The sequence below is a fragment of the Austrofundulus limnaeus genome, unplaced genomic scaffold (assembly GCF_001266775.1).
Source record: "Austrofundulus limnaeus strain Quisiro unplaced genomic scaffold, Austrofundulus_limnaeus-1.0 Scaffold78, whole genome shotgun sequence".
NCBI lineage: Eukaryota > Metazoa > Chordata > Actinopteri > Cyprinodontiformes > Rivulidae > Austrofundulus > Austrofundulus limnaeus.
In genome coordinates this window covers 1,012,702-1,023,861 of record NW_013952480.1, presented here as the reverse complement: position 1 = coordinate 1,023,861, position 11,160 = coordinate 1,012,702, and the positions used below count along the sequence as shown (strand labels likewise).

General features: G+C 42.5%; 1 protein-coding gene and 1 long non-coding RNA gene across 3 annotated transcripts; one reads left to right on the top strand and one right to left on the bottom strand.

Moving 5' to 3' along the window:
• Window positions 1–2,864: 2,864 nt before the first annotated feature.
• On the bottom strand, window positions 2,865–5,552 carry hoxa11a (homeobox A11a). 2 transcript variants are annotated; one of them, XM_014011212.1, is made up of 2 exons: window positions 4,713–5,552; window positions 2,865–4,046 (listed from the first exon to the last, which is right to left on the bottom strand). In XM_014011212.1, the coding sequence occupies exons 1-2, from the start codon at window positions 5,398–5,400 to the stop codon at window positions 3,814–3,816; spliced, it is 921 nt and encodes a 306-aa protein (XP_013866666.1). In that variant the 5' UTR covers window positions 5,401–5,552; the 3' UTR covers window positions 2,865–3,813. The 2 variants fall into 2 exon arrangements, with proteins under 2 accessions (XP_013866666.1, XP_013866667.1); XM_014011213.1 differs by having other exon boundaries at window positions 4,716–5,548.
• Window positions 5,553–7,339: 1,787 nt separating this feature from the next.
• Window positions 7,340–9,703, top strand: LOC106519505 (uncharacterized). The gene is made up of 2 exons (XR_001310451.1): window positions 7,340–7,862; window positions 9,316–9,703. It is a non-coding gene; the product is annotated as an uncharacterized LOC106519505 (long non-coding RNA).
• The last annotated feature ends 1,457 nt before the right edge of the window (window positions 9,704–11,160 follow it).

Genomic DNA, 11,160 nt, shown 5'->3' with positions numbered 1-11,160 from the left:
ATATAATGATTTATCCAGTGTCTAATTATTGAAATCTATTACATGTTTGTAAGCCTGCTTTTTAACTCCTATCATAACAAACATTGTCACTTATATTTGATTCAGTAAAATATATTTTGCATTTGGACTATTTTGCAGCACTTTCATTGTTCAGTCTGCTTTATTCGTTCCTTTGGATAAAACTACCAAATCTGAGCTCAAAAACACGTTTCAGTACAATAATTTGCCAAATTTCACGAATTTTTAAAGGAACTAACATCACGTTTAAAAAACGGCCTTAACATTTTTAAAATGGTGCACTAAGAGTCTCAATAAAAGCTCTTCTTTCCACTTCGTCCTGAATATTTGCGGTCCGTTGCGTTTTTTTTTTCCAGGTTGTAGTTAATCTTGGCTTCGCGTTTGCACCAGCGTGCCAACCGCGGCGCACCTTCCAGCGTTTGAAGTCTGTTTTAGTGACAATCAAAACGTCTGCAAAATGGTTCAAATGAACCCATTTAGGGTTCCAAAATTTGACATGAAAATCTCGCATTTTATTTTATTTTTTCCATACAGGCGGTGCGCATTTTTTTGCACGAGTTATTTATTTAAATGCAGCTTATATTTCAAGATCAAAATGACACATTACTGAAAGAAAAGCGCTCCTTCAAAATGTTAAATCTAAGACACCATTTCCTTTTCAGCTTCCCCACAAAGGCTCCTGTTCCTCTCTTGGACATTTGATCCAGAAAGGTAACTAAATACACCGATTAATAACACGCGCGCGGTTTGTTTTTGGGGCCCGCACGCGCCATTCAGTCTCGGGCTATCGATATCKTTGTGTTACAGTTATTAATTGTCGCTATTAAATCTTCATTTCCACAGCTGCCGCGTTGTTACGTCCTGAAAACACTTTACTCCGACCACTGGCTTTGATCAGGCCCATATAATCGTGGCCGAGGAGGCCGTTTGAGTCGGATCATGTTCGTCCTGAGTGCAGTTATGAACAATAATGCGGCGTTTTATTACATCCAGCGGAAGCATTTATTTTTCACGAGAGACAAAGGAGAGAGAGAGAGTAGAGGGAGAGAGGAAGRCTCGGTCCAAAATAGCCACTATACTATTGAACTGACACCAAAAAGTTCAGCTAGCAGGAAGGAAAAAGCGGATGAGCGCCATCAGCCTCTCTAATAACAGTATTGGTGCGCGTTATGGCACGCACGGAGATTTCCAGGAGCGCGCAATGAGGATTTTTTTGAAGAAGAAGAATGCTGTGATTGAAGATGAATCACAGGCTCCTAAAATAAACCAAATGTTTTGGTAGTAAAAACACACAGACACAAAAAAAAAGAAAAAGAAAAACAGACACACACAAAAAAAACGTGACATTTTCTAATCAATTAAGGTGGATTTTAATCCAAAACATTTGCTGTTGAACTTTCCAGGTGGCTCTGCTATTCTTAAACCATTAAAACCGTCCAGCACAGCAAAATGAAAAGCACGTGCAGCACGAAGTCTTGGCACACATGTGTTCCCTTTTTAGGAGTTCTAAGGGAGTTCGTCCTGCACCGCACCAGAAAGGAAGCAAACAATCGAATGCAAAAGATGAGCAAAAATAATTCACTCATTCAATCTTTCTTTAAAAAGTTAACTTCTGTAAAAGCATTTAAGGTTTGATGTTTTCTTTGCAACTTTTACCTGGGTTCCCTTTGACCAGAAGATCCAAGGCCATGACTTTGGTCCCAATAGCGCCGCCCGGTGGTAGGAGTGTGAAACCCCATCGGTGCTCCTGAGCTGAATCCAGTTAGGGCAACAACAAAAAAAAAAAAAAAACTTCACGAAGGGCAAGAAGCCTCCCAAATGAAGTCCGTGCAGGCAGCGCGCAAAGACTCTTCCGAATCCGTCCCTCTGCTTGTCATGGCTGTCGCCTCCTTGGAAACACAGTTAATAACCTTGGGTCTCAGACGGTTTATTGCACCAACACTCCAATTGTACAAATGCTCCAGACTCGCAGACAGCTTTTATGGCCGCGTTGCTGCGGCAACGGTGGGAGGATGTACCGTAATTAGGGACGGAATTCCAGCGCGCAGTAAAGGATGCGCGCAAGGCAAGGCCGGACTATGGCAGAGCAGAGGCAACCATAAACTTCAGCCTCTCTCCCAGCGTTTATGGCCCTTTTGACTGTCATATATGAACGCCAATGCGCTGCGGCCAGCCCTCGTAAACACTGCGATAACAACAGCAAATATGGCGACCCTCGCCAAAGGAGGCTGCTGTTGAACGAGCGTTTCCAGCTCTAGTCAGCAAGATGACAGCTTGCGGTGCACAGAACGACAGAAACTCCCAGAGACAGATCGGCAACGTGCTGCTTAGATCAATAAAGTAGATTAGGAATGGTGAGATTGGAAGCTTTGCTGCGCATCAGTTGGATATTTGCGCAAAGAAACCTAGTTCGAAAATTAAAAACAATTAAAACCAAGTCAAGCATTTTTTTAATATATGCTGTTTTACGACATTTATTAATGCACAAATTTAAAACAAATAGTTTTTCTAGTTTTACGTTTTTTAACATATCAAGGATTTAGTGGTAATCAGAAATCCAGTGTGTGTGTGTGTGTGTGTGTGTGTGTGTGTGTGTGTGTGTGTGAGATTGGGGAGTTCACATCTAATCTTTTGCACAACCAGTTTTTTGTTTGTTTGTTTGTTTGTTTGTTTGTTGTGCCCAAAGCGATCCGGATTACAGAAACCTTTTTCTGCAAGCGCGTGTTCAATCTGCCGTTTTGCGCGTAAAACTGGCGCGTCTTTGATCCATCACGCACAACATATATCTAAAAACGGGAAAATGCACATTATTTAGAACTTAACAAGACAATAGGATTATGTTTTTGTTAGGTTTTCGTGATTTTATTTGGAAATATAATATAATACACAATAATGTGGGCATACCAAGCAGTTGATTCAATGCGATGACCCTGAATGCGCACTTGAAAATTTCAACGATATTTTTTTGCACTTTTATACCACAAGTAAACAAACTTATGGTTCTTTAATCTTTATGTAATTAACATTAGAGCCCATAAGACAAAAAAGGGGGCCCGCAGCGTATTTACGCGCCACACCTGTGTGAATGTATTGTAAGTCAGTGCAACTCAGCGCGGACCCAGCTTATGTCTCTGGTTTTGGCCTGCACCGATAGTTTTGGAAAATAGAAAATAAAACAAAAAAGCTTCAAGAGATATGAAATATATTGCTCTCTTTCTCTCTCGCTCTCTTTTTACACAGGCAATATTAGAGACAACAAAAAGCTGGTTTGGAGGTCAGCTCCGACTCCCAGCAGCCCTCTTGTAATTGTGTCGTGGACAGCAATAAATGAGAGCAAACRAGTGGCTACAAATAAATAAAGCACAAAACAGAAACACATGATTTTGGTCACACCAGTTGGATTTCACCTAAATTCTCTTTTTTTCTGATTTTACCAACAGACACAAATAAACAATTTAATAAATCTTTTGATTACAAAATACACTGAAGCAGTCAATTAATAACTGCTAGTTTGTTTTTATACCCCGCATGGATTGAAAACAAAAACAAAAAAATCATTCAGCTATGGCTTTCGCCAAATCYTATTGGGCAGCAGAGAAAACGGTTCCAGTTCAAAGGATTTCATATTGTCCTCGAACTTGAAATTAACCGTCGAGAGTGCGTTATTGCTGCCGACGCGGCCATTGTGGCGCACAAAGTCCAATTTACAGGAGAGTCAGTGAGTCTGTAAACGTATCCCCACGCAGCGGGGGGGACCACCGGAGCTGCTCTCGTGGCCTCCCTCCCCCCCTCCGCCTAAAGCAGAGGATTGGACGTGTAGTACTGTARTCTGTCCCTGTTCAGCTTCTTCTCCTTCATGCGGCGGTTCTGGAACCAGATCTTCACTTGTCGGTCGGTGAGGTTCAGCATCCGGGAGAGCTGGAGCCGCTTCTCCTTGTTGATGTAGACGCTGAAAAAGAATTCTCGCTCCAGTTCTCTGATCTGATATTTGGAATAAGGGCACCTCTTCTTGCGGATCCTCTGTCCACCTGTAAGTCACACAAAAGAGGACACCAGTCACAAACGTTGCTTCTCTTTTTCTTTTCCCCCCTACGATGAACTAAAAATATTAAAACGCTTTTATTCTCCATATTTCACACATAACAGAAAAAAACCAAACCATTACACGAGCTTAACGCACTATAACGTTATTAATAAATATAAACAAGCTTCCTTTATTGTGCAAAGCAGCAGATTGACGCACCAGAGTAGTTTATGAAGTTATTGCTTGTTCAGAATGTAAAAGAAAATAAAAACAACAAATAAGAAATTGTGTGATATATTTAACAGCATGGTTTATGTGTGTTAAAACCCACACAGGCACCATTGTGACATATTAAGACACTAAAAGCGCGTTCGAGTTGAATAAAAAAAATGAGAATAACGTGTTTTCTCCAGAAACTTCAGGGGACAAGACCAAAAACTAAAAAAATAAAATAAACATCACCGACCTGGTGTCTTTCACGGCCAATTTCAACTCCAAACACGTGATCCTGCAGTTTATAACAAAGTTTTGTTGGGGGGTGGGGGGATGGGGGGGCTCTACAGGCCCTCTATAAACCTTATATGCTTATAAAACAGCATATAAAATGTTTAACAGCGGCGCGCAAGATTGCAAACTTTCTCTCATAAGCAGGGCGCTGACTTTAAATACGTACTGCTGCTGCTGCTGCTGGATTTCTCCTCATTGTTGCCGGAAGATAACTCGGGGCTGCTGGTTTCCTCCCGCTGCTCCTTCGCCTCGGAGTCCCGGCAGGACGGTGCCTGCTCCGGCTGCTTGGCGCTCGTCCTGTCCCCGGAGGAGAGGGCGCTCGCCGCGGAGCTCTCCGACGCGTTCCCGTACGCCGTCTCGTAGAACTGGTCGAACGCCTGCGGCAGCACGCCGTTCCTGCCCACGTTGCCGTAGAAGTTGGTGGCGGCGGAGGAGGCGGCGGAGGCGCCCGTGTGGTGGTGGTGGTGATGGTGGTGGTGGTGGTAGGCGGCGGCGGCGGCGGCAGCCGCGGGGCTGCTCTTCCCAAACACGTCCCCGACGACGGCGGTTTGCGCCGACAAGCAGTCCCGGTGCACCATGTCCTCTGCGCCCGGGTAGCACTGGGCCAGATTGCCCCGGTGTGCCCACTTCCCGGACGCCTCGATTCCCGCATAGTCCCTGAATGTCACTTCCCTGACAGGCTGGACCTGCGGCAGGTTAGAGGAATACGAATAAGTCATGGGGCGCGTGGAAGGAGTCTGGGACAAAAACGAGGGAAGACCGGAGAAATCAGCCCCGGCTGACACGTAATAAGTGCAACTGGGCAAATACATGTTCGATCCGACGGGGACCCGTTCGTCAAAATCCATCATGTCGACGAGCGGAGCCGCTTCTTAGGCGTCTTGGCTGSGCTTCGGCTCCTCTAGAACCGCCCTGAACATGGCTCTGAAGCGCCGAGCCTCCGAGCCTCTTTCAAGCAGGCTCGGCAAGCAGAAATTTGGAGACGTAGGCTGACGTGGAGAGCCCATCTCCATCTACTCCACTGAGGAGGAGGCCACGTGACCACGCGGCAGAAATTGACAGATTTTCAGACGCTGTGTGTGCGTGGGGGACGCGCGTGCGCGGACGCCTCTGGGTGTGTGTCTGTGCGCGCTTTGGAAAGAGGAAGAGGAGTGAGGAGACATGACTGCTGCGTGTCAAAAAGCTTTATATTAGTGGTGTAATGTTGTGTCAGATTCGAAAAGATTCATTTGCATGAAACAGGACGAGGATAAGATTTGCTACACTGTGATAGAACTAAGAATAATAAATTTAAGTAAACATATTAATCTAAAAATGATTACATGCATTTAAACTAACCCAATAGAAATGCAAAAACTTCATGCATTTTTCTTTTTTAATTCCACAATTTTTCCTGTGATCAGGACATCATGACAAATTGCTTCTGCACTAAGTTTCCCGAACCCTTTCTGACAATACCATTAACTGAACCAACAGGCTGTTACAGTGTGGAAAGAACCCAGACCTTTATTGGATGAAGGAGACAAGCAGCTTATTTCTAAAAGGTTGCTTTTAGAGTTCGCCTTAGTCATCATCATTTGGTACTTTTACAGCACAGCATTTGGCTCAGTGAGCATTTGGTTATCAGGGTCATGTTCAAAGTAGCGGCTAATGTTGCAACCGGAAAACAGCCCTGCGTGATCTGATATGTTCATCTGAAAAACTAAAACTTTACGCAAATTAAGCACGCGAGTCATTTTTTATAAATCCGCAAGTTTGACCTAAAAAACATAATACATTTAAATTATTTAGCTTTCTCAAGAAAATATGTCTTAGTAACTGTATAAGAATAAAAAGAAATGTGCCGTGTTTTCTGGTCGTTCAGCAAAAACAAAAAGTGAACCTTTTTGTGGAAATTACCAAAAATTAACGTTTGTCTTCTGCTATCAACATTAAGTATCTTCCTGTACTTTTGTTGTTTTAATTTGCCGAAAAAATGGAAACAAAAGTTTATTAATATAAAATAATTGTCCCACGTTTTAGTTTTGACTCATGTTTAAGTGTTATTAGTCCACGTGCAGCTTTAATTCACGTTCGCTCAACTTTTACGCACGGCTGAATCGCCACGTTTGTGGCAAAATAAAAAATCGAATGTCTGCTGTTTCGCGAAGAGACAATTCTGAGAAATTACTAAGACAGCCCGCAGTCCTGTTTTGTAAATTCTTTGCTCCAATTTCACGTTGTTACATATTTATTCTTGCAAAGAACCCACGTGCATGTTGTGCGTAAAATCTAAAGGACGCTTGGCGAAAAAATATAGCTCCAACTGGTAAAAATATATTGTCTTGTAAAATTGCAGCCTTTGCGTTTGTGATTTAAAGATACATGTTGAACAACAGCATAATGTATTAAAATATTCTGTTTTATGATCATGAGCAAAAATATTTAAATATTTTTGGTGCAACAAATTGTCATGTTTGTTACAGCGTCTTAATTTATCATAAGAATACAGTTTATGACATGGATACAGGGGCTAGAGGTACATTTAAATCTAAAATGTTTGTGTTTGACTTTGTTTATTTTGTACTTTTCTTATAAGCTGAATATGTGGACGACAACGTGGATTTTTGTGGTTCAGACAACATTTGTGCATCCGAGGTTGACTCCCAATTGAAGCAAAAAAAAAAAAACAGAAAATTATAGGAAAGTAATTTGCGTAAATGCATTTCTGCTAGTTGATTTGGTAAAACAGGCCATGCACTGCACATTCCCCGGCTCCCTGCTCTGCTCTTGGGCCACCATGAAGCCAGTTTTAGAGCGGCTGCAACCTGACTCTAATATGCTGTGAATGAGAGACCTGAGCTCGGATTAAGATCACCGCGGCTGGTCTGCGTGGCCCCCACAGCCCGGTGCTCGTACAGGACGGGTGGCATTCAAGGGTATGAAAAACAACCTTGAAATATCACGCAGTCTAACACTCAGTGAGAACCCACAGACGCCGAGTGTATCAAAACATGTAAAACCGTTTGTGGGGGGACACACAAAACGACTTTCGGCTCTCGGTCAATCCAGACAAATTCCACCAACTTGTTCTGAAGCTTTTCCGCCGTAATTGAGGACAGGATGCCCAGGAAAACCAGCTCTGCACAGACCTGCGTTTTTATAGCTGCTATAGTATTCTAGTGCGCCTTCTCCCCCCACCACCAGACACACAAGCCAGACAGACACTACAAAACTGACCAGGCGTGATAGGAAGTCGCCACCTACGTGGTCTCAAAGTCAGGCTGAGGGAAATTCAATAACAGATAGAAACATTTGTCTCCACGAAGACAAGGTAAGTCCTCTTTTACACTAAATCAGTTATAGTTTCTGGGTTTAAAACGAGCTTTTAAATTCGATTTAAATAAATGGAGACTAAGATCTGAGGTCCAAGTTTATGACAAATGTGTTTTTTATTAAAAGAAAGCCTCTATGCGGATCCTCTGGTCTGCGCTCCTGGTTTTGGTTCTGGTGCAGAACAGACCTGCAGCCTGGCGCTGCGTAAAAAAAAAAAGCCCCTCAAAGCCAACGCTTTGTCTGTTTACGGTCGACTTCAAGGTCGGGGGAGGAAGAGAGGGTCTTTCACAGAGAGCAAGGGGCCCGCTGTGCCCCGGATGGAGTTAGATTAATTACCTCTTTGCATCTACTCAGGCTAGCTTGCGAGTTTGGTTAAAAATGTGGGAGTCTGGAACCTCCAAATTCACAACAAGAAAACAGAAAATGAACTTCACCTTCGGACTGATCATGTTTGCATGTTTCAGCTTTATTAGAATTTAATTTTATATAAAAATAAGTAAAACATTCAGAGTTTTTCTCACTAAAATGCACCTTTACCAGTAAATATCGTGCATTTTTAAGTTAATATCTAAGGAAACGGCATTAATGTGTTTTTATCCTTCAACTCTCAGTCTGTTTGAGGTTTTGCTAATAAATAACCGAAATAGACCACTCAGTAGATGTCTGTATTTACTCAGGCACATTGTTTTATCCTCCTATAAGCCTGTCTTAAAGGGTTAGAGTTATATATTAGCTGTATTTATGCATTAAAACTCCAAACGTGCGTAAATACGCACATACTTAACAGGAATCAGGCTCCTAAGTTGAGAGTTCGGACCGACAGGAGCGCGGTGGTTTGGGCAAAGAAGTGAATGCGACATCTAGATGCTCTCATTGTGCCATAAAACGCATCAGACAACAAGTAAACAATCAAGTGGTGGATGGAAGGGTTTGAAAGTACAGTTTAACCACACGTCAGGTAGGCCCAAAGGCTGTGAATGAGGCTAAATGGATGCATTCAGTCTGCTGCAGAGACACCTCCTGTAGTTCCAGTCTTTCAGTCAAATAAAGAGGCCATACTAAAGGCTCGTTTTAAGAATGAAAACTAAAAAGGTTTCATTTGGATTTAAGATGCAGAGGAATTCTACGAAGATTCCGCAAAGAGGACCGAAAGAAGACCGACTGAAAGTAAAATAAATGGAGGGGATGAAAAATAGATTTTAATTGCCACATGTTCTCCAAAAGATCCAAAATGAAAAGCGCACCTAAATCCTGAGAGTCCAAAATATTTTTGAAACGCTGTTGAACTTGAATTGGGATCAGACTGGTGGTCCGGGGGGCTCTTCATCGCTTCAGCAGGGCGGGAAAACAAAACAAAAACTCGGAGCGCAAACTGAGAGAGTCCTGCTGATGCGTATCAAACCAAATCGGAGCCATGGATCCAAAGAGCAAAACTGTTGATTTATCCACAGGTGACAGGAGCGCGAGCCGGCGGGACGTGGAGACGACAGAAGGGGAGGCCGGGCCGGGCCGGGCCGGTGGACCACACAAGGGAGGGAAACAGATCAACTCCACGGTCAACTGGAGCCCCTCTGGCGGCTGGAGCGGCGGAACAAAAGGACCTAAAGTGGACTTCATGGGGAATAAATGGACATTTACTRAAAGAAATACAGATCACAGAGTGAGCTACAATATATGTGTGATCACTTTACCAATTTATCGGAATAGCTTCAGAGAAACTGAATCTTCARTTAAATTAATTGCTTGCTCAAAAATCTGTTTTTAAAAATGTGTTTATTTAAAATTTCACTGCTTCAAAGGAAATAAAATATAAATGCATTWATTTGCTGTTAAAATTCAGATCTCGCGATATTTGACTTCATTATAATCCTATTTCAAAACAGCAAAATTGGGGACAAACGTACACTGCTACAAATGCTTTTCATGCTTTTTGAAATTCAGAAACTTGGCGACCTTAAATTTTGTGCTTATTTTAATTTATTTTTATTTGTATTGAAATATTTCKGATCTTGTAAATAAATTAAAAGCTTCGCGTTCCACATATGCAAACCCAATATTATTTGTGGGTGTCAGAAAAGACAATTAATTTAAAACCATTATATTCTTTAATTAAATTAAAGCATCGGGGATTAACAAAAACAATTAAATAATAATAACTGCAGTTACTTTACCGCAAAAAAATAATCTCCTTACTTTTTACGCATCTATTTCCGCTCCAATCTCTGTTTATTTGCGCACCGTTCTTGTATTTCTTTAGGGGTTAGGCWCGTGAGTGCAGCTTTTCTAACACACTTAACAACCTTAAAGAAACATTTATAGTTTGGTGTCATATCCAAGCTAAAAGCAGGTCTCCTGGTCCCGGAGCAGGATGTGGGGACGCGTCAGGCGCTGAACGGAGCACACAGAAGGGCTTTCACTGAAGTTTCTGTAGAGCTTGTGTTCCGCTGAGGTCTTTGTGGTCCAGTTACAAGATGTTCCTGAGGTTTGGGGCTGGAGGCTGCAGGCCTCGGAGACACCGAAGGTCAATGTAAAGAGCAGCGCGCGCGCGCTCCTGGCCGCGAGCTCAGCACTGATCCGCACGGTTAACACGCAGCTTCGGTCTGGTTGCATTAGTCAGGATATTCAGTTGTTTTTACACCATTTACTTTTTTATTATTTAAAATAACATTCATGATTTTTTAAGTTTTATGATTTGACCTTAATCTTGACAAATCCTGATAAAGTTGAATTTCCGTTATTTAAAAAGTTGACTCAAATCCCACAATCAATTTTTTCTTGTTTTTATGACTGAATTTWAAAAAAAATGCATGAATCAGTTCAAAAGGTTGTTTCAAAAATATTATTTCAGTGTTTTTTTTCTCTTAAATAAAGTGTAATTCCCTGTATTTCCTTAGTGTGGCAGCAGAATTCTATTCTTCAACCGAACCGAGCCTCCGCCGCACCKCACCATCCTCCTGTCCAATCAGGGATGGCCTCATGAAGGAGCGGGGAGGAGGCGGAGCTCCGGGCTGCAGCTTCCGGACTGTCGTTAAACGTCACATTCACGAGGCGGGACTTGTGGGTTTATTTTGGTTCATGCAGTACCAATGAAAGGCTTCTCTGCCGCTTTGCAGCCAATAAGGTGCCTCTCACATGACGTCACTGCAGCGCGCATCCGCCTTTGTTTTCTTTTTTGTCTTTGAGGTTTCATGTTGCGCAGAGTAACACATCTTTCATTTTTCTCCCATCTTTGAGCTGGCCCCCTTAAAAAAAAAAAAAAAAAACACGTGCGCGCTCCTTTTTCCCACGGCAGAGCT